This window comes from Sciurus carolinensis, chromosome X (assembly GCF_902686445.1).
Source record: "Sciurus carolinensis chromosome X, mSciCar1.2, whole genome shotgun sequence".
NCBI lineage: Eukaryota > Metazoa > Chordata > Mammalia > Rodentia > Sciuridae > Sciurus > Sciurus carolinensis.
This window is the reverse complement of record NC_062232.1, coordinates 60,333,246-60,357,830: the sequence shown is the minus strand read 5'-3', so window position 1 is coordinate 60,357,830 and position 24,585 is coordinate 60,333,246. Positions and strand designations below refer to the sequence as shown.

At 34.9% G+C, this 24,585-nt stretch overlaps 1 protein-coding gene across 1 annotated transcript; it reads right to left on the bottom strand.

The window, feature by feature from the left end:
• Positions 1–6,154: 6,154 nt before the first annotated feature.
• On the bottom strand, positions 6,155–22,152 carry LOC124972105 (putative P2Y purinoceptor 10). The gene is made up of 2 exons (XM_047536293.1): positions 22,014–22,152; positions 6,155–8,737 (listed from the first exon to the last, which is right to left on the bottom strand). Exon 2 carries the CDS (start codon positions 8,686–8,688, stop codon positions 7,702–7,704), a length of 987 nt encoding a protein of 328 aa, XP_047392249.1. The 5' UTR covers positions 8,689–8,737; positions 22,014–22,152; the 3' UTR covers positions 6,155–7,701.
• Positions 22,153–24,585: the final 2,433 nt, after the last annotated feature.

Genomic DNA, 24,585 nt, shown 5'->3' with positions numbered 1-24,585 from the left:
TTTGCACCTTTGTCACATATTGAATGACTGTAATTATGTGGGATTGTCTCTGTCTTCTATTCTGTTCCATTAGTCTTTATTTCTATTTTGATGACACTACCATGCTGTTTTCGTTAGTATAGCTGTATAGTATAATTTGAAGCTCAATATTTTGATGCTTCTAGCATCACTCTTATTGTTGATGAATTTTTTGACTATTCTGAGTCTCATACTCTTCCAGATGAATTTTAGGACTGTTTGTTCTAGTTGTGAAGAATGTGACTGATATTTTGATTACATTGACTCTGTAGAATACCTTGGCAATATGGCCATTTTAACAATATAAATTCATCCTATTCAAGAACATGGAAGGTCTTTCCCATCTTCTAAGGTCTTCAAGTTCTTTCTTTGCTGTTCTGTAGGTTCATTGTAGAGATCATTCACCTCTTTAGTTAGAGTAATTCAAAGTATTTTATTTCTTCTTTTATTTATCAGTTCTAGAAGTCTTTGGTAGGTTTTTTATTTATTTATTTATTTTGGTCTTTCGAGTCTAGATGTGGGATCATGTCATCAGCAAACAAAAAGCTTCCTTTGCTGGAGGATTATCAATTTTGGCATGAGATTTGTTTGCCTCTTTCTGCAAATTTTCAGAGATCTTGGACTTCTGCATCAGTTGAGATGGATTTCTCTTCCTCTTTTTTTTTGTAAAAAAAAAAAAAGATAAAACTAAAGCTGTTTTCTTCCCAAACTCTCCTTCTCCCTCTCCTTTCTTTTAAATTGGTTTAAAACTTATTATTATTATTCTGATGTGCTTTTCCTATGGTTTGTATGTGTGTTTTCCATCCCAGTGAGGACTTGGACACCATCCTTTGGTCTGTGGTTGGAAGGAATCTGTGTCTGTGGCATCTTTAGATATATGTCAAAACTCCAAGTATAGCCACACTACGTATCAGGAACTAGTGATTCATTGCTGTGGCTTGCAGATGACATAGAAAGAAGCTCAGTAATACTTGTTTCAAGTAAGTTTGATTTTCCAAAGAAAAACATAGGCTAAATTCCTTTCCCTCAAACACTTCGTGTGTCTTGAGTATCTAGAAGACTTTAAAAAAAATAGAGTAAAAGGAAGACCTGTATTTCTTGGTGGCCCACTAATTTTATTATGAAAGTCTTTATAGTTACCTTTCCAGGAAACAAAGTTCTTAGTTTAAGTAATTTTCCAGATGTTCCAAAAATGCAGTGTTGGCCCATGCTTAAATGTTGTGTCTGAATTTTGCCTGTCTATGTACAAAACTATCTTATACCTGAACCTGGATAGAAACTGTCTGTAGAGACTGTAAACAAATATTTCTTCTTCAGCAAACCTAGGAGAGACTATATATTTCTTGCAAAATATAATCTAACACTTTCCATGTGTCAAGCATCTATATGTTGCAAGTGACTGTAGACACACTAAAGGTCAAATTTTCAAGGACTTTTAGACTGTGTGTGCGTGTGTGTGTGTGTAAGTGTGTGTGTGTTACTAGGGATTGAACCCAGAGCTTCATGCATGATAGACAAGCAGTCTACCCCTGAGCTATACTCCCAACCTTCAAGTTCTTTTTTTGGGACGGCTGGTACTGGGGATTGAAATCAGTGGCACTGAACCACTGAGCCACATCCCCCGTCCTATTTTGTATTTTATTTAAAGACAGGGTCTCAATGAGTTGCTTAGTGCCTCGCTGTTGCTGAGGCTGTCTTTGAACTCACGATCCTCCTGCCTCAGCCTCCCAAGTCGCTGGCATTGCAGGTGTGTGCCACTGTGGTCAGCTTCAAGTTCTGAATAGTCAAATCCATGATTATATTATATTCTTGATCAACTGGTGATCATCAAATGACATCTATTGGCTTTTTAATTTTTTTTTGTAGTAGATGGACATCATGCCTTTATTTGTTTATTTTTATGTGGTGCTGAGGTTTGAACCCAGTGCCTCACACCTGCTAGGCAAGCGCTCTGCCACTGAGCTACAGGCCCAGCTCCTATAGCCGCTTTTTGATCTTATTTTCATGGTGCTATTGATGGAACCCAGAGCCTTACACATGCTAGACAAGTTCTCTATCATTGAACTACATTTCCATCTCTCAAATGAGAAATATGTACTTTTTTTGTACTGGGGATTTAACCACCATTGAAATACATCCCGAGCCACCTTTTTTATTTTTTATTTTGAGACTGGGTCTTGCTAAATTGTTTAGTTCCTGAGGCTGACCTGAAACTTGCAATTCTCCTGCCTCAGTGTACCAAGTCTCTGAAATTACTAACATGTGCCACCACACCTGGCTAAAAGATGTGTTATATGTGCTTTTTTACCTCATTAACTATTTGATAACTGCCAGTTAAGACAGCCAGACTATTCTATTTGCTTTATTAGCCCATCCCTCACAGATGACAAATGTTTGAATTTATTTCTTGAACTTAGTTTCTATTTTAGTTTGCAGAGAAGGAAGAATTGATTTTGTTAGGTTTATTTGTAGTTGAATAAAATTTATGTTGAGCTTTGCTTATGTTCCTGAGATTACACTGAAATTACACTTAAATTATGTTATATAGTTACTGATTAATTATGACACTATTAGGATTTTAGTACACTGCTGAATTATGTTTGCAAATATTTTACTAACGTTTTTACTATATTTTGATAAATGACATTTATTTTAATATGTTTCAATAAGGACAAAATCACATTGCAAAATGAATTGGTTTACCTGTTTCTGGATTTTAGGAGCAATGTGAAAAATGGAAATTATGTGCTCATTGAAAGTTTTAAATAATTTATCAGGTATGATTGCCTTTGGTGAAAATGTATTTAGTAATTTTCCTAATTTCTTATATAATCAATTTTTTTCCATTCTTGCTTCATTTTGGTAATTCAAACAGAAAACCATCCATGTCAATGATATTTTCAAATTTGTTTGCATTATATTTATCATAGTATTTTTAAAAGTTATCTTATATTGGTTAGTATGTGTCCCATTTTCTACTATTTATGTTCTTGGTAATTCTACTTTTGAATATACAATGCCATATGCATAATTACTGCTTTCATATATGAGGCTTACTCATAATTTAGTATATAATAAACTTTTATAAACATTCCATTAATGTTTTAGAAGCTACAATTCCTTTTTATATAATGACTACTAACTATTATGCTTTATTGTTTTTTTATCCATCCCTCATAGTTTTCATTCTAAAGCAATTAACTTTCTTTTAATTACATAATTGACAACTCATACTTTTTAAAATATTTCCTATTTTATGGAAAATAATATGCTTGCCAAAGAACTTCTGGAAAATTAGAAATATATAAATAGAAAATAATAATTATTCATAATCAGATTCCCTAAAGATAACGTACTCTAATATTTCACTCTAGTTTTTTCAGGTTTTTGTTTTACACAGATGTGTATACTTATGGCCTAGGCCATCTGTAACCTCATATATGTATTCATACTAGGCCCCAGAATTTGCCTAAATAAGAATTTAGAAAGAAGAATGTGAGGAATTGAGTGTTTTTGAAAAATGGTGTTTAAAAAATGTAACTGTAAATTGAAAATTACGGTTTGTATAACTTTAGGTGAAAATTTAGAATGTTGAACAATGTGAAAGAAACCCCAAGTGTCACAACATTCTAATTGTATGGTTTGTTTAATAAAAGGGAAAAATCTCCTTAAAAATGTAAATATTTTCCATGAAATATTCTATTATAGTAATACATATGTTAATAGTATATAAGTCAAAGACGTGAGTACTCAACTCTGATTTCCCAAATCAAAACTCCTGGTACTATCATTTATTAGCTGTATATTCTTTATCAAGTTATTTAACATCTTCAAAATCTTTTTTTTTTCTTTTTGCATCTAGAAAGTTGGAGAAATTATGGTACTCACCTGAGGGGTTGTTGTAAGAATTGAACAACAATCTTTGAAAAGTCCCTCACATATTTAGATTCAATGGGTGATAACTTTCTATTATATATTTTTAATTATATATAGGTATGTTTTTAAAATATCTATATAACCTAAGATATATAATGAATTAGTAAAAAGAGATGTATATATGCCACCAGGCTTTTGCCTATATTCTTATGTTCAACAACTGTTTAATATCTGCTATATATAAGTTTTATTATTTTTATAAGTTTTAAGATCCACCTTGTCTCACCCCTCCACTCAAAACTCCAACTTCTATATCTCTCATTTAAAAACCTCTGTATTCTTGATCTGTAATCTTTACAACCTTGTTAATTACTTGTCTCCTATACATTTCCAGTCAATCTATAGTATTCAGATATAGTCACCTTTCAACTCTTGTTCTTCTTGCCCTGCTATAGGAGGGCATCCACAAAGAATGCTAGACTCACTTCAAAGTAAGTTCTCAAGTCACAGAAATCCATCACCCTAACCCCAACTTCAGATAATCAGAAAATTTGCTAGTCTTTGCTAATGGCTTCTAGAAATTCACTACACTCCTTCTTTCTCCTTAGTACCAAATTTGAAATTAAGTTTCTGTGAAACCAAGTGTTTCATACTTTATTCATTCTGTACATCTTGGACAAAGGATTACCCAAATAAATAAAAAATTAATTTTCTCTTCCTAAGACAAAATTTTGTTTAAGTAGTAAAAGATCAAGTATTGAAAAACTTTATAAGTAGTAAATTTTGGACTTAGAAAGTTTCTTAACATCTCAAAGCTTTAGAGAATAGCAGCATACTTTAACTTGTAATGACATAGTCATTTGAAACATACTTTAAGGCACAGTATTATCTCAAAAATATAAATATGACAACCATTCTTCTTACTAATTTAAAAGGGGGGTGGAATTTCAAATTATAAGGTGTAATCTTATCTTTTTGTAAATTGTATTTATAGAAATTACGCAAAAAAGATGGAAGGAGAAACTGATTTTCTCACAGAAACAATTTTATAATAGAGGAGTTCAATTTTCAAACTTAAGTCTGATGCTGGGGCTGGAGATACATCTCAGTGATAGAATTACATATCTAGCATGTGCAAAGCCATGGGTTCAATCCCCAGTACCACCAAAAAAGTCTCATGCTTAATATTTTTATAGAAATGATCACATATGGTAATCTAGTATGAAAAATGGTGGAATGAGACAGACATCATTACCCAATGTACATGTATGATTACACAAATGGTATGAATCTACATCATGCACAAACATAGAAACAAAGTGATGTACCCCATTTGTGTACAATAAATCAAAATGCAGTCTGTTAAAAATAAAAAATATAAAAATGGTAATCTACTTATTCACTGACAAACATTATATAATCTTTGCTATTATTTCATGCTTTTAAATATAAACAGCATAACCAGTCATGCAGAAACTGCAATTAAGGTCATATGCATTGTTATAAGAGTTATTAAATTTCTTCCCTTTTAACTAAAACTATCAGAAGGTTAGTTAGTGTTAAGATATTCTCAATGTTTCCTAAGTGAATTATGATAAGTATCTTACGGCAATTTGTGGGCAATGTAGGGATTAGTGTTAAATTTTTGAAAAACTAACAATGTATGTTTGTCCTCATTGTCTCATATCATGTCCCTGTGACAAATATAGAGACAGCTGTTAAAATTATAAGCAATTGTAATAGCTTAAGGCAGTCTCCATGATTTCTTGGTGTACTATCTGATCAGCTCAAGCATTGTCACCCTTCCCACTGGCATTATGCGAAATTTCCTAGCCTTTAAAATACAAGAACCAACCATTGCTTTTTGGATATGTTTTTGTGTTTTCCCTCTCACCACATTATGAATTCATATATCAAAAAAAGCCCAAATATTTTCCTTTAAACACTGGCCGAACTGAAAGGCACATCATTTAACTTGCCCACTAATCCACAAATCCTGTGCATGAAGCACTAAGTCTCATCAACCTCTTGAGAGGAAGGAATATGAAGCATGTAACACTTGAGTGCTGAGGTTTCTTTTCTCCACAAACATAGCAGGAAGTGTAATTTCAAATGGGTTTCTTTCAAAGTCATCTCTTTAGAGTTGTAGTGTCCATACCATGATACTGATAATGCTGCCATTAATTCCAAGCACATCTGGAAATTCTTTAGACAATACCTTCAGATATAGGTTAATAAAGTGCACACAAACATAAACACATGAAAAAAGTTTTATTAATTTATAATGACAGAATCCTCTCTCTCCTCAGAAACCTTGTTCTTTAAAAAATTCCTCCTTTCAGTTGTCCCTTCTTCTTCTGCTAGAGCCAATCAGTTTAAACGAATATTTTTAGGACTATTGCTTTCCTTTTCCTCGCTCCACACAAATGTCTATACTATTTAAATTTCAGACATAAAAGATGAGAATGACAGATTGTTTCACAAATGCCAACTTGAGAAGCTAAGGGATTGTTTGTATTCAAATCCCTCATAATGATGCTCAAACATTATCCATAACCTTTGAGAAAATTAAGATAAGAAGATTGCCAGAAAGAAGATACATATTTTCTCATATTCATTCACAATATGATGATATTTTGTTTTCTATGCAATTCTGTCAGTCCTGCTTACAGAAAAGCTTCCTAAAAGTCAAACAGATATTTGCTCAGAGTAATGTGTAATGTTAAAAAAAAAGCAGTTAGGTATATTTTTAAAAACTGAATTTTACAGAAAGTTCATTGCTCAGTTTCAAAACTTTCTTTCATCAATTTATGGAGATTGTGTAACCTGCATTAAGCTTTAATATATATGTTTTGGAAAATAATGAACTATTTGGATCTTCTGGACCCCTATTATGAGAATTCAATAGATTGTCATAGTATTAGGACAACTTATCTATCACTGGAGACCATGCAGCCTGAAGTATGACATGCCACCCCCATAACCCATAGATTTTTTTTTAGATAATCCCAGGAAAATCATATTGAAATGAACTTGATCTCATTGGCTTAACTTTAGTGTATGTCTTCATCATTGAAATCAATATAGAATAACTTAAGCATACATGACATATACTCAACAAATTTTGGCTCACCACTTTTAATCAGAGGCAGGTTGTTTAATCTGTCTGAGATTCCATTTATTCATTTGTATGAATGAGACCATTTGTATTAGAGGGATCAGATGAGATATTATATATGGAAAAATCTAAGAAATGGCCAGTCCAGAATAAAACAGACATCCACTAAATTTTCAGTGAATGAATGATTTTCCATACCCTTCCTTCAGTAACAATTTTGTCATCCTGAAACATACATTGCTTCAATTCCTCATGCCTTTCTGTGATTTTATATCTTGGAAAGTCTCTCATTCAGAAATAAAACTCTTCTTATAAAAGAGATTGTTTTAAAATTTGAGAAAAAATTCTATATCTTATTAACAATATCCAGTTTACTAAAAAAAAATTTTAAGCCAAAGTGTCCAGTTTCTGCTTTGTTACAAACATCTATAAAAACCCAATCTAGGTATCTTAACAGATAAAGTACCTTGAATTTTTAAGTTCAGAAAGACAAATCCTGTTTTCCCTTCTTGCACATTTTCCACACTGCCTCTGCTATCACATCCCTGTGACCACAACTATCACACAATAAAACACTTAATTTTCTTGTTTCCAAAGTTCAATTAAACAAATTGTCTGGACGATAATTCTGGCCTTTAGAAAAAGCCCAAGAACATAGCCAAACAGCTATAATTAAACTTATTTTATTTTTAGCTAATCATTGATGAACCACTCTCCCTGCTCATGAGTCGGGAACGGGTCACAGAGCTGCCATGGCGAGACAGTTGGTCGCGAAACTCTGAAGCCATGAAGTAATAGAGAATTGGGTCCAAAAGGCAGCAGAGACTTGCAAGGCATAGACAAAAAGGATGGAAGTACAGTGTACTTTGGACAATGAGGCAACTGCCAATGATAGTTTCCTTTACCATGGTGTAAAAAATAAAGTTAATGTGATAGGGAGTGAAGCAGATGAAGAAGACTGCTGCACACATGAAAACCATCCGCAAAGCTTTTTGCCTCTCATTGATCCCTTGGAAAGCCATGGGTGGCTGTCTCAAGGATATAGTAGTTTTCCAGGTGCAATATGCGATGATGATCACTGGGATCACAAATCCAGCAAGTTCAGCAATTATAATCATTGCAACCAAAGCCACAGCATTCATTTGCTTGTAACCAAGATCTGCAAAGCAGGATTCCGTGTTGTTGCCTAAGTTCGTGCTCCTCAGGATGGGAAATGGCAAACAGGCAGTTCCCACGATGACCCAGATGGCAGCACTGATGCCCACGTCATACCTACGCTTCCAGTTTCTGGCCCTGAATGGTTTGTGGAGAAAGAAGCACCTCTGCAGGCTGATGCACACCAGGAAACAAATGCTGGCATACATGTTGAGATACTTCAGGTAGAAGCACAACAGACAAAGGGCCCTCTGGAAAGGCCAGTGACGGTTGATGTAATAGTAAATCCGGAGGGGTAAGGACAGTACGTGAGCCAGGTCAGCCACAGAGAGGTTGATCATAAAAATGATGGCTTTATTTTTCTTGCTGATGAAACGGCACAGGACCCACAAGGCTGCACTGTTGGCCAGAAGACCAGGGATGAATATCAGGATATAGGTGGTTGCATAGAGGGAATACTGAAATGTCAAATTTGTGACATTGCAGTTAGTCTCAGCATAGTTGGTACTGTTGCTACCCATTTTGAATATTTCAGTATATTCATCAAGGTAAGCCGTGTATTTATGATCCCTGCCCAAAGCAAAGAAAAAAAATATAATGATTAATTATTTAACCAATACCCAGATCTCTTTTATATTTAGAAAGACATAGAATATTAGAATTACAATAGAGGCTCAAGGAAGATGTACTACTGATCCAAGATCATGCAGTTAATCAGCTAAGGAATAATGGAACTGTCCTACAACTGCTCAATCTGATTCTCTAAGTTATGTCTTGCAAGCAAGGGTGTATTGAAATAGTCAATCTATTATTCTCCCTACAAAAATACAGTATAGTATTTTAGTGTATTTCTTTTCATGCCATATTTGTTCTGCCCAAATCCCTTGTTAGAGTGAGTACTGCTCATTCACTTCCAGTCGAGATGGTAGAAATTCAGCCTCATCTTTTGGATACCCTTGCCTCACCCGTATTTGTCATCTTGTTCATTGGGTTCCAGCTTTCTATTCTGGCACTTCAGCACTTAGAAAATGGTCCTGACTCCTCAAGCCTCTATTGGCAGTATCTTGGCTGATTTTCAAGACATGGGAATATGGTTTCATTCTTATTTTATCACAATAGCTTCTGAGTCTCTCCTGGAATTTGTCTGTCTCCTTTGGCTTAGGTCCTATTCAAAATTTACATGATATATTTCAGTATATGAATTTAGAAGCTGAATTAAGGCATTTCCCCTCATATCATCTTAGAAGATGAAGAAACAATTTTCCCTCTAAGGGGAATCCTGTACTGATGACGTATCATTAGCATTGCAAGTTACCCAGCAGTTAGCATTGTTCAAGGTACCAGCAAAATAGGCCACCAAAATCATTTTTTGAAAAAAAATTAAGATTTAATTTTTATTCACTGATTATTGTAAGGAGAAAACTTTTTGAATTATTCAATAATTCTTTATATTTTAGTATTTTTTTTAGTAGTGGGGATTGAACCCAAGGATGCTTTACCACTGAGCTACATCCAACTCCTTTTTAAATTTTATTTTGTGATACAATCTCACTAAATTGCTGAAGGTCTTGCTAAATTACTGAGGCTGACCTCAAGCTTGTAATCCTCCTGCCCTAACCTCTTGATCCTCTGAGGTAGTATGACTTTTATTATGTATTATATAAGGTCACAAAGAGAGATTAGGGTAATCTTCTCAAAGTCTGGTCTGAGTTTTGTAGATAAACTTCAGAAAAGACTGGCAGGAGAGCAATAGACTCATTATTTTATTTTAAGTATCTTGAAAAATTTCAGAATGGGAAGGACCTTTGTAAATCATCTCTTTCAACCTCCATATAATACTGGTAGAAGAAGCAAGACCCAGAAAAGATGATTTTATGTCCACACAGTCACTAAATGAAACATCCATGACTTCAAGCTGGAGAACAAGTTGCCTAGTCTCCATACACATCCTTCTTCCCATCTTTGTTTCCCTCCCAAAGATAATTTTCCATTGTTTTGTTTGTATGTGGATATAGAGTCTAAAAATTTTCAGATATTTATAGAAAATATATCTTATCAAATATGAATTAAATCTTTTTTCAAAGTTTAGATACTGAACTTCTTTGTTCTTTTTAGTTATATATGACAATAGAGTCTATTTTGATATATTTATACACACATGGAGTATGTCTTATTATAATTAGTATTCCAGACTTCTGGACATATATGATGTGGAGATTCACTGCAGTATATTCATATATGTACATAGGAAAGTTATGTCAGATTCATTTCACTGCCCCAAAGACAAATTTTATAAGCCTACTTTCTGTCACATTGCAGCAACTACTAATAGATTCAGATGACTACTACTATTCAGTTCTAGAATTACAAGAAATAAATTATTGAGTTCGTTCCTCAGTGGGGTGTTTTGTTGTTATTATTTCAATTTGGTTTTATGTTGAATATATTTACCACATTATGGTTTTAGCTTCTCCAAATTAGTGGCAAAATGGCTTCTTATATAATGTTCAGACCTACTTTAATACATAGAGATGTGGTAGGAGAACAAAAGTCTAAGACATGAATTCACCAAAAAGAGTTGATGTTATGAGCTGCCATTATTCTAAAGACTACTTTCACTTCCTCTCCTCTTCTCTTTCACTCAGACTACTTGACCTATCATCTCTGATATGTGTAAAAGAGTCATAAAATCTTCTTGTGTACATATGTACAATTTAGAGTGGAGGATGATAAGTTCTCACATAAGGAAAATCAGGTAATCATCATGTGTCCATCAAGAATACACTCAGTTATCAGAAAAGGAAGATTTTACATGTATTATCTTTGAACTATCCTGAGAAGTAGAACTATTATTACTCTCAGAATGCAGGTGAGGAAACTGAGGCTCAGAAAGATTTAGTGAATTGCACAAAGTAAGAAAAATAGAAAATGGTAAATATAGGATCTACCATCATGCAGCCTTGCTCCAACTCTTATGCTGTTTTCACTATACCACTTTCTTTTTTTCTGAATTGGAAAGACTACATAGTAGAATGAAGCTAGCTTATCTCTCCTTGTGGCATGTGAAAAGCATGTTATGGTAGAGCCTTTCTAATTTCATAGTAAGACAGTATGATTTTATAACACCAGTTTGGCTTTCAGGACAAAACTAAATATTTGTCCCCATACATGTCAAACATCCCTTCCCACTACCCACTCTGACTTCAGTATTGACATTGATGCTACTATTATATTTTATCCCTGCAGAGGCACAGGAAGATACAAATGCATTACAATTTCAAGATCTAGAAACAGCACACACACATTCAAATCACACTTCTATTTTTGCACTTAACAAACATAGCTGTTTGTTTTTGCCCCACTGGTATAGAAAGTTTCACTTAAAAAAAAGTATGATCCGTTTACACCTCTATGTTAAATAACAGAGCCCATTTAGGCCAAAACAGCAAGCTAGAGGTCAAGTTCACAACTTCATTTTTATTGTGGTTTATCTGCCTCTGAAATTCACAATTCATTCTGAGCTTAGAGATTCTCATGGCTTGCTTTCCAAAATTTCTTCTCCAGACTGAAAAGAAGTTAGGAAGAGTTTCCAAGAGTCTTCTCAGCGATAAGTAAGTATAAAATCCCCATGCTGGGGAGAGGCAGGGGAATTTATTAGGGGTTAGGCAAAAATATAGTCTCTTAGAGAAGGAACATTTAGCTTGCTGTGAAAAAATTTATGTCACTGAGATTTAAGAAAAGAGAACAACCTAAGAATTCACTAACAGGAAAATTCAAAATATGTTCCTTGTGTTTCCTGCTTTTATCTCTCTATCTCTGTCTCTCTCTCCCCTTCTCTGTTTATATCAGGGTGGTTGATCTCACTTCTGTTGCCAATCTCTCTCCCTTTTAATGTAAACATATCTGGGGTTCCTGTCTCTTACAGAGACGTGAGATTAGTAATTCACTCCTTCGTCTGTTCTTTCCTTTTCAGTCAATGCCGTGACTCTCCTCCCAGACACTAAAGCTGGAAATTGGAGAGTCACTTCAAACTCTGTTATTCTACTAACCCCCACATTCATTCAGAAACTAGGTGATTTTACCTCCTAAAATTTCCACAATCTAGCTGTACCTCTTACCACCATCCTGATACAGGCCACTGTCATTGCCCCACTTGATTACTGCAATAGCTGCCATACTGGACTGCCTACCTTGGACTTCATTTCCCATAATATATCTAACACTAATATTATCACTTAATGAGGACTACCATTTATTTACAGGCTAAGTACTCTTTATACATTATCTCATTCATTCTCCCATCAGCCCTATGATTATATATGCATCACAAATGAGCAAGATGAGGTGCAGAGAGTTTAAATAAGTTGCAATGAAGTCACAAAAATTACATAGAGCAGAGAGGCCATGCATGTATTATCATTGAAATCCATGGTTGACTTCATACTCCCTTGCCTCTCTTGTAGTACTATCATACTTGTTAAAATTCTTTTAACATGTATTTCTCTTTAATTAGGAGTTATGCCATCTTTTGATCCCTTCTAATACTTTCCACATTTAGCCCAGGTGATCCTTCCTTGTAACACCATGCCATTCCTTTGCTTAAAATCCTTTTCTGGTTTTCTATTGCTGTTAGCATTTACTCCAAACTTCTCATTGTGGCTTAAAGGTTTTATCACTATGGATTCTACATCTTTAAACATCACTTAATTCCACTGTCTTCCTCATTCGCTGTATTTAAGAACACTGAGATGCTTTCAGTTCCTATAACAAGCCAAGATTTTATTTTACAAAGGCTTCTGCGTATGTTGTTCCTTCTGTCTGAAATTGTTTCCCTCCAGATCTTTATATGTCTGACTCTTTTTAATCTCCATTTGCAGGCCAATGAGACCTTTTATAACCAACCTTATGAAGGTAATCCAATATGTAATTACATACACTCATACTCTCTATTTTTTCCCTTTTAGCATCAACATTTGCAACTTAAGTGATTGTTTGCTTCCTTATTGGCTATTTAATGCACTGTGCTCTTAACTTCACAGCACCATAAAAAGTCTGTTTTGTTCATCACCATACAACCAGGACCCAACATGCTACCTATTAAGCACTCAAAGATTACTTGTATAATAGTACTGAACTGAATATATAATAGTGCAAAGCTCCTACTTAGAAGCATTAAGCAAAAGTGAAAGTCATTATATGACTGATATATTTTGCTGTCTGCTATTTCCCTAAAGCATTTCCTTCTGATTTTTTCTATTAGCATCAATATTCTCTGCACTTACCCTTTCTTACTCAGAAAATTCATGCCTATAGAGTCCTGAAATAAGAGCAAAGGAATCGATTTCAAAATCACAGGTGATCAGATATACTGGATACTTGATTTTACTGTTTTTATAAATAGAAACCAGCAGAACTCAAGATCTCATAGTATCATCGATGCTATTTTTTGGACATCAGAAGGAGAGTAGTACTTGTGATCTGCTTCCAAGGGCTACTCAAACTTTTATTTTTGCTAGATAATATTCTATTATAGGCATACCTACCTCATTTCATTAGCAAATTATTTCTTATCTGTGTATGGGATCTGGAATGGGAATGAAGAGCTGCATCTATAGTCCCCAAAATACTCCACATTTGGAAATCAATATAAAAGAGAAATAACTCATAAATTATTTCATTCCATGGATTTTTGAGTACTTGCTGTGTTGGATGCCATCATTCAATCAGCAAATATTCAATAGGTTCCATCCTATGAACCCTGTGCTAGGTTCTGTAGAAAATACAGAATTGTTTGCCATAGTCTTTCTCCCTAAGAAATCTCTTGTCTTTTGGAGGAAACGTTTTTTTTTTTTTTTTAATCACTAATACCACAATCATGGAACGAATTGGGGTTAATGTTACAGGTGATTAATAACTTTATGTTAGTACAGCATAATCCCTGCAAGGTAAGTAGGAGAGAAATTAATAACACCACCTAGTTTTAACTGAAAAAGAGATGTATCCAAAAAGATTCAGTACTTTGTTCAAGGTCACAGGGTTAAGTTATGGTAGAGTTAGGAACAGAAGACAGATTTTTAAGTCCTCTTACTCAATGCATTTCTCACCATATCAGATTGTTTCTATCAAATTCTTTGAAATAGAGCATTGCAAGTGAGAGAAGATGGCAATTGTACCAAGCCATCTTCATTCTCTTATTGGTATCTGTCAGAACAGAGTTGGAGAACAAAGTAGAAATTGTAGTTGGAGAAGAGAGAGAGTTAACCTTAATTTTTCTGAATTATCCACTGTTCTATTTAAATTCTAACATTCCTTCAAAACTGGCATCGAGCCCCAGCTCTTCATGAAAACCTCCCATAAGCATGCCAATCTACACTGATTATTATCAATATCATTTATCTTGGATTTGACAATTTGTGATTTCATTAGCAAACAGGTATTCTGCTATGTGTTTATCCTATATACTAATTACTGAGATTACTTGGGTGGGGTGGTAAATTACATAGAAGAATAATACATGGCTATTGTCCTCCACAAGTTTACAGTCACATGAATAGACACAAGAGTAATTAACCATAATGGTTTCATGAAAGAACAAACAAAGATGTTTCTGTGGAAATAGAAACAAAGCCAGCATAGAAGAGGAAGATTGAAAATACAACTTGAAGGATAAATCAATTTTTAATAATCAAGTTTGTGGGTAGGCAGGACATAGATAAAAGAATAGGAAAGGAATTCAGGGATAAATTAATACCATTCAAAGACTCTAAAGCTGGAAAATGAATAACCTAATAAAATGGAGTTAATATGCATTCTATCCCAGCTGACCAATAGTGTGAAATGTGGAGCATATAGAACAGGAGATTAGAGTGGGGAAAGGTAGTGGAAGAGAGAAGAGATTACAAGGTAGATGAGACAAGAGCATGGAAGTTTTTGAATGTATTTAATGGGGAATTCTAAGAAATTTGATATAACCATACTGGAGTTTTTGAATGACTACACTGGTGATAGAATATAAGATGGATTAGAAGGATGGGACACAAGGAGTTCATATCATTTGGGAGTATTTTAGTTGATCAATAGTCCAGGTTTGCCAGGGATCAAGGGTTCCCTGGGGTATAGAATTTTCAGTGCTAACACCATGACAGTCCAAGGCTACAGCATAGTTGGCCATCCCACTGCTATAACAGTCAAGATGATAAAGAACATCCTCTGAATTTGATATGACAGTAAAATTAGAATTTAAAATAAAAGTCAGATATGGAATTGGCCATTTTCCAAGATTATTTGAGGAGTCAAAAATAATTTCATTTATAAAACATATAAAAAATTATAGAAAGATCAAAGTTTGGAACTTCTTCAAAACAGTTTTAAATGCAGCAGCTAACAGAATTCGCTTTCCCTGAAAACCTGAACAAATTCACCTCTTCCTTATTCCAGTGCTTTCCAAATTTGTATTCTCTGCCACACTTCATTGATTCCTGACTTGTCAAATGTTTTTCTCTAACAGAATCACTGAATTCCACTGGAAATTTATAACTATCTACTCCCAGAGATTAATATCTAAACCTCTCCATTTCTTCTAGACTCACCTAACATACTCCATCATATTACTTACTTCTCTGTCCAGATTAAATAATTTGTCAAATTAACTTTTCTCACACAATAACTCACACATTCCTGTTCTGGTTTCTTCTGCTGCACCAACCTTGTGAAGTCCTAATCTAAGAGGAAGTTCACAAATTGTTTTCTCTCATACTATCTAACTGGAAGAATGAGTCTGTTAAAACAAAACAGAGTCTATTTTGAATGGCACAATTATAAATTAATGATCTGTGGCCTAAGATTTTTGTTCCAACCTTCTTCCCATGTACCTAATTAGTATCTTCTTCTATTAGCATGGTGGCTATCCAACACCTTCACAACCCTGCTGGAGCTTCCTCCTCTCTCAAGCTCTCCCATGCACCACCTTTCTCAGCAGATGGCTTTACCTACCACCTCACAGAGAATATTGAGGTTATTGAGTAAGAAGTAACTCAGCTTCATCTACTGTCCCCTCCCAACACACAATCTTATCTAAAGCTGCAATCTTTGTATTTCCCAAGCTGTTCTTTCTGTTGCTCAAGATGAATTAGCACACTCCTCTTATCTCTTTCAGGATCCTCTTCATTAGTTATTCCCTGACACTCCCAGACCACCATGCCCTCCTCCACCTCAGCTAATTCTTTGTCATCAAGTTTCTTAACCCACCAAATAATAAGTATCTTTTCTATGCACCTTATTCTTCTTGTCACCTTCTTTTTCTATTTAAAAATATTTCTCATAATACTTGTTCACATCAATTATTATCTTTTCCTCACATTATGTCCATTCTTCAATGCACTTCCAAGTGGCATACATATACCCACAACCTCAGTCCAGTCCTGCATTCTGTAGTACTGAGCCACCCAGACAAAAATGAGAGCAGAATTTCCAGTGGCTCCAATACCAGTAAGGCTTCTTGGTGCCTCAACTTTGTAATGCTCTGTACAAGATACATGCTACCTACCCCAAAGACGAGGACAAAGAAGAAATGATGCCTTTTTCTTTTCAAAGAGGGGTCTGCAACTCGGCATGATGATGCACACCTATAATCTCAGCAGCTTGGGAGGCTGAGGCAGAAGGATGGCAAGTTCAAAGTCAGCCTCATCATCTTAGTGAGGTCTTAAAGAACTCAGTGAGATGCTGTCTCTAAATAATATACAAAAAAGGCTGGGGAAGTGGCTTTGGTTAAATGTCCCTGAGTTTAATATTCAGTACCAAAAAAAAAAAAAAAAGGAAAGAAAAGAAAAGAGGAAAAAGAAAGAGAGGTGTGTTGTGCTGGCAGGGATTCAATACTTAAAGGGAATAACCAGTACAAGGGTGTAATCTAATAAGCAGAGCAGGAAAACCAGTCACCATCTCTGAGTCACTTTCAACCTCTGGCTTTAATGATGTACCTGATAATGAAATTGGCATAAAGTTATGTTTAAGACTCTGTCAAGTTCCTTTTTTTCCTGTTTCCCATATCAGAGATCAATGTTTTACTCCTTTGGCAAGATTCCATCCCTTGCACTGGGCAACCCTACTCTGATTTCCCTCTTCTTCAAATCTCCACTGAATTTATAGGCTGCATTAGGAGAATGTGATCTCTCTGAGGGAAGATTCTGTATCTTAGACAGAATATCATTCACTTTACTTAGTATAGGATTAGGCATGCAGTAGTGGCTCAGTTCATATGCATTAAATTATAAAGGTAAGAGTATGGAGAATGGGCACATATTTGTGGAGCCATATGCAATTTTACTTCTTATGTCTCTCCCATGAGTTACTCTTCTAAGAAACTTCCATGACCTTTCTCCCTCTACTACTGAGGAAAATGTTGTAAAGGCAAGGACATAGGTTTGACTCTAACAAATATTGATACCTCAGAGATTCAAATCCTACAATCCAAGCTTTCCATTTGCGATAGGAATCCATTACTTAAGCAAGAATTTAACCATTGAGCACATTATTTTGTGGAAATACCTAAATTTTATCTCAGAACACAAAGGTACATCAGCTCTTTAAATATTATTCAATGGGGTTGAGTACAAGGTCTTCGTAGGTACCAATAACATCTACAAAAACTCAGGTGCCTTTTCCAATCAACTAGCTCAATGCTAGTTTCAAAAAACATAGTTAAAGTGAGCTTATATTATTACGGCATCAAAATTTATACCAAAATCCTAAGACCCAGTGAAATACTAAATCCAAGAAGTTTGCACATTTATCGTATCAGTCATTATCTAGGTGCTATTCATATGCAACTTCTAATCCTTATAAGAACTCAGGTAATTATTATTGTGCCCTCTCACAGATCAGAAAAGGGAGTGTTAGCAGGATTAAGTGAAATTCCCAAAGAGTTATTATCATTTAAGTAGTAATAAAGCTCTTCATAAGTAGAGAAAGCTCCTTGCCCAAACAACTCATGGCATGGAGAACAAAATATTTTAAAGCTTAAAGCGATATTTCTGTGGATAAGACTATTTCTCAAAGATGAAGAACATATTGTTCTGGGCTCTTTCTATCACTTTTATGTATATGCACTATGTTTATATTGTAAATTACTGCCCACAGGGTGTCAGGGTAGGGTTATATCAAAAGCAAGCATCTTTATGTAGTTTTGCCTTTGAACTCAAATCATAATAAATCAATAAAAGTACTAGAACAATTTCTTTATAACAAGAATGAGCTGAATTAGACAAAACTTGTAGGATAGAAAAAACTCAAAAGCAGTAGAATATATGTTAAAAAGTACTGAATTTGGAACTTAGAGACTTAGATTCTGGTAACTATTCAAATTCATGTTGTGTTGCTTTGATAAACTCCTTCCCTTCTGTGGGCTTCATTTCCCTCATTATTAAAATGAGGCAATGTGATTTTTAACTCCCTTTCAGTTCTAACTGGATATGACTTTATAGGCATTGCCCCTCTCAGTTCCTACCAATAGCACTGTCACTGCCACCCCTGATACACCAATAAACCTCAGCCTACATTTATACTTAACAATGCATTATAAATGTATGTCTGCTGATTTATACTTAAAACATTATAAATGTGCATCTGCATAAAATTGACATTAATCTTTACTGAAAAGATTTATTATGAATAAACAGGTCAGGGAATATCATATCTAACTTATGGATGAGGAAATTGGGGCTCAAAGAAGTGATTTTTTTTCATTTACCTGAAGCTGTTAAATTATCAAGTGGCAAAGTCAGGGGAGTAGAATTCAGGTTCTAGAAACATCTAGAAAAATTTATGTGCCTTTCCCAACCAACTTTTCCTACTCTCAACTCTACAAGTCTTTACCCTCTCAATCCCCCTGCTCTTTTCATCTCTTATCGTTAAGTCGGTAGCAGCACTAAGTAAGCAAGTTTCTCAAATTTACTTCTATTTTCTTTGGTGTTAGAGTCAATCTATGTATTTGTCATTTGAAGGAAGAGAAATTAAATAAAGAAGGTTGTTGATGGTGAAGAATCTTTACAGGCCATTTGGGAACTTAACATATATATGTATAGTTTTTTAACTTATCCCACATGAAATACTCAAGCTAGTCTGATCCTCATGATCATGGTGTTTTTCACTCAGTCTCTTACAGTCAGAGTCAGAATAGCATCTAGAATTGGAAACTGTAATTTCCTGAATTAATACACATCAACTCCAAATAACCCTGCTTCACATCAGAAACACAGAGATCTGGATATATTCTGCAAGTCTGCACATTTTTTCTGTTAATTAGAGGAAGTGAAAATTATATTTATCCTTAAAACGAATTAAAGTAATTAGAGCATTCAAAAACTAACCTAAAGTTTGAATTTGACCTTCCATACATGACTCTATTCAATTTTTAATAATTTAGAAGGAGGCCTAATTAGATATCATGTTTTCAATTGGAGCAGCGTTTTGGACAGACTTAGGATTATATCATGACTTGTTTATTGACTATCTATCTTGAAATAATTCAATTCATATCACTGGGCATCAGTTTTCCCATATGTAAAAGTAAGATTTTAGTTTCTGATACATAGATCATTGTGTAGATTAAATAGAAAATGTGTGTGAATGTACTAATTTTCAAGTCTGGTGCACAGTAAGGAGTAAATAAATATAAGTTCATTTCATCTTTACTTTTTTACAGAGTTATTGTGGAAATCAGATTTCAGAACCCTTTCCTTTATTGTTTGTGCCATGTCATATTTTCTTTAAAGAAAGGAAATTACATAAAAAAAACAGTTATGTGTGATCCAAAAGTTAAAGTTATTATGATAATCTTTTTTTTTTGAAAGAAATATAGTGGGCATTGGAAGAGATTACTGGGTTGTCCTGAAGATCTGAAATACATGTTCAGAAGACTTTCTCTCATTAAATTTCCCTACTATATTATCATTATTTACCATTCCATGATATATAACTTTTATAAGGAACTGAGCACCTAGAATCAAATTATTATATTACTAGGACCATCTATTCTAAGCCCTTCCTCATTATTATAGGTGAAATTATTGAGATACATACAAATGAAACAATTTGCCCAAGACTACAAAATGAGTCATTGGCAGAACTTGAACTACAATCCAGACTTCTTGACTTCTTATGTATGGATCTAATTCATCACTCTGCCTGTGAAGCATGTGAATGGAGAATAAGTGAAAACTTCCCTGCAAAATATCCTCATCTGGAGTATAAGGATCCTTTTGACCACAAGTTTTTTAAAAAAAAATATAGACCACTTTCCATTCAATATCCTGTTTGTTGGAACTCTTAGAAAGTATGGTTTCACAACAAATATCTTTGTCCTTCTTGTTAAACATGAAAGAGGGCTATAGACTGTCCTGCCTCATAGGACTCCAACTCACCTCAAACACAGCTGGTCAACAATCACCACCCCAAATCACCCAGAAATGTGTCCTTTGGAATATTATGTTCCACTATTGCTAGGATGTGAGTAGTTCATACATCTTGAAGTCAACAACTTTCCCATTTGGACTCAAAAAGAAATGCACTTGACCAAAGAAGAATCTGTGTTCAACAGAAACCAGTAAAACACAATTGTCCCACATGAATGACCTGATTCTCAGAATAACCAAAGTCACTTGCCACCTCAGTATTCCTGTGTATCACCTACTTTAGCTGTGAATATTTTTACCATAATTTGATTGCCAAGATGAACTCCCTAATTAATAAAAATTGCAATGACTCCCCACTACACTTGAACAAGCAAAATAAAAATATCTTCACTTGTAGGATACTTGGATCTGAGTCTAGTTCCCACAAAAAGCCCAACAAAGTCTGTCATCCCCGTATAGACTAATCCTGATGCGAATTGAATTTGCACAGTATGCCTTCAGGAACTGTCTATCTGGAAATCTTCTTTGACCTGGTCACTTTATCTCAGAACTGTAGAAATGCTAGCACTCAATAACAGTAATCACTGAAAAGATAAGTGCTTCAATTTTGGGCTTTGCTATTCAGTATGGCTGAAATTGAGTAAAAAAGTACCTTTCAAAGGATCAGGGTGAGCAGATTATGAAGGTATAGGATATATTTTCTTTTTCTAATCTAAAAATAATTACTGTCATAAATATATTTACACTATTCTCTGGAAGAATCAGGCTGCTTAGGGGAAAAGGAACATGAGTTAGAACACACAGATCTTACTTCTAACTTTATCACTAACTTACAGGGTGATTCTGTCTTCACCTCACTGGTTCTGTTTCCTCATCTGTATTGCAAGGGATTTTCATCTTTAAGAGCATTTTAGTTCCAAAATCTATCATATGACTTTCTTTCATTTATCCTGAAAGAAATTACTATGTATCAGTATCTCTGCAAGCTACACTTACCAAATCAAGGAGTTTATGTTTAAAAAGCTTCCTTCATTATGCAACTATGTAAACTATACACAGCAGTAATCCAAATCCTCTTTTAATGGCTAATTATATCAGATTTTTCCAATGAGTATATCTGAACACAACTCCTTGCTTACCATTTTGTCCTATAATTCTTGGTCCCAATTTACAAAGAACCCTTAGCAAAGGCTGAGCTGCATCACAGACTACTATGCTCCTGGTGTAATGGTGGGAGCTGATGGCATTAACCATAACTAGGAATTCTGGTCAGACATAAAGGCAATCACCTTTGCCCCTGCTGTAAGAATTCTGAGATGAGAAACTAGGGGACATTTCAATTCAGACACTGTCCCTTCATTTGCCTGTCCTGATCTTTATGCTCCCACCAGTCCTCTCACATGGAACTACCAATATCCAGGTTCTAGGCTGTAACTTACCTGACGCTCAGCCCATATAGGCACTCTTGTTTCTTTGCAAGAAGCTAGGAGTAGAAAAGCCTAACTCTGGTTGGCACGCACATATCCTGTTGATAACTGAAAAATGCTTCTTTAAAGAGGAAGTTGAGTTCGTTTGGTGTCTCACCACAGAAACCTTATTTGCACAGACTGAAGGTAAGTCCCTTGAGCAGATGACGCTTGTCTAGTTTTATTTCTCTTATTTCATTGGTGCAGAGAAATTCAAAGAGAAGGAAGTCAAAGGTTATGCATACTGAAACAGTGAATGCACACTAGCCTTTCTTACTGTCCCTCACCCTAGCTCCTTCCACCAAAACTCATGTTTGTCTCACTAGATTCCAGTAGGTTCAATGGCAAGAAGGGATTCAAGCAAAATCTGTAGGTTTACCGAAGAGGAAATTTGCTATTCAATCCTGAGGGGAAAGGCTGAGAAACCTTAAGAATACAAGTCAAGGATGACTTTTGCTTAAGCTGTTCTCTATGAGTACCTTCTCCCAACCCCTTCATCTCTAGACTGATAATTTAATGTGTAGTTCAGTTGTTTTTATACCTTCCTTATCCCTTTACTATACTGCAAACTGCTTGAAGGCAAAGACCATGTCTGAGTCATTTCTATATTCCTAACTAGTCTAGCACAAGGAATTTCCATGAATGCTTATTGAATGAAGAAGTGAGGGAAGGGATGAATAAATAAATGCTCAAAGAAGGCATAAGTGTATAAATGAACATAATTGATTACAGAATCTCCCTCCAATGTACTGAGATTCTGATTATTATGTGCAATGCCCATGAGAGCTTCACAAGTATACATATAAATGTCACACACTTGGAGCCAGTAGCCTCAACCAAGTGTAAGAACAATTCTTAGAAACAAGGCTTGCAAAGCAGCACAAACCACTATGAGTGTGCAAGGGAATCACACTCAGAATCTAGGATCTGAAGCTCCAAAGAGCCTTCTCAGTAATAAGTATAGCAACAGAGAAAAAATAAATTATTGTGGATTAGGTCAAAAGGTAGCATTTTGGTTCACAGATAAGACAGATTAAAGAAAGAAGTAGATGGTAACATTCTTGTAGGAGAACAACCTGGATCTGTAACAAGCTCTTATAAAACCAGAACCATTAGAGAGCTAGATGGAGCCAGGCCCGACACTCAGAGATGTCCAATAAAAATCAATAGGGCATCAAGGGATGGAAAAGAAAAGCTTTCAGCATTGGAAACTAAGAGCTTGGGCTGATTAATGATAAGACCATAACTTATGAGGACTGGCAAAAAGAGAGGGTACTCATCCTGGCTGATGTATGTCAAATGAAACAAGCTTGACCTTCCTAATTCCGATTTCATATATTTATTCACTCCCAATCTGTTGTTAATTTAGTTTTCTGACTTGGCATCCCTACTGAAAAGAGAATACACTGACAGTCCAACACACATCTCAGGCCATTTGGCAGGTCTGTTCCTCACTATAAATTATTAAATTGGCTTTCTGATACAAATCTGTCCCTTGTGAGTTTGGACAGTGTGAGCCAGTTTTTCTAGTGTGTTATCCTTCCCAGAACGAAAGAAAGATCCAGACCTGTTCAAATTCAAAGCCAAAACCTGAACTAGTGGGAGTAAAAGAATCCTTTCCTGAGGATCATTTATCATCACCACATCCTACCTTCATTTCACAGATGGCATATTAACATTGCTAGAAGAAAGCATTTTAGATTACTTCATTTCTCTCTTGTATACAAGGACCCTCTCATGTCATTGGTCCTAAAACAGGAAGCAAATGAAGTTCAGAAGTCAGCATTCCAATCAGGCAAAAAACAATTCAACTCAGATAAATGCATGTGTTATTTACAAGGAGCAAAGCTGTGGACAAATCTAAAATCCTGATATTTTAACAATCATCTCCAATTAATTTGCAGAACAAAGTCTTCTAGTTGTTAGGTATGATTAATGATTATTACTACCTGGAACCAATTAATAAATATTGTAGTCATAAGAGTTCAAAATAGTAATCCAGCTGTCTCATTTTGCCCACAGTTCTGAAAGTTTCCCTTCTTCCTATGTCTTCACTCAGAGCTTTACTTGGTGGCTCATATCTTCCCTAGGCTGGGAAGATTTTATAATTTGCTGCTTCAAAGACTTTTTGGTCTCAAACAGTAGCAGTAGAAGAGGAAGGAGAGCTTCTGGTGAGGGCATTATTCATTACCAAATACCGTGTTTTCTAGGAGGAACTATTCGATCTTAATATCAGGAAAAACTAGATTTTCATTAAGCAACTGGTTTAATTTGAATCCTATGGATACTGATTGTGCAACTGGTTATGTGTCTCTTTCTATCTGATCTGCTGAAAAACTTGGAACCAATTTAAAGATTACTAGTAGCAACCATAGAGATCTTCTTACACTGCTTTTTTAGATTGACCTCTTTCATGTATCAGTTTCTATGAACTTGCCCATTTTTCTTTGTTTATTTACCTTTTAATTTATATTTAACTAATTCTAGTATATATACCTCAAATCACTGTCAATCCTTTCTAGGACAAAAAGTAATAAAGGACAAA

Excerpts from the sequence above, each read along its gene's own strand:
- LOC124972105 (XM_047536293.1), bottom strand. The coding sequence starts at position 8,688 with ATGGGTAGCAACAGTACCAACTATGCTGAGACTAACTGCAATGTCACA.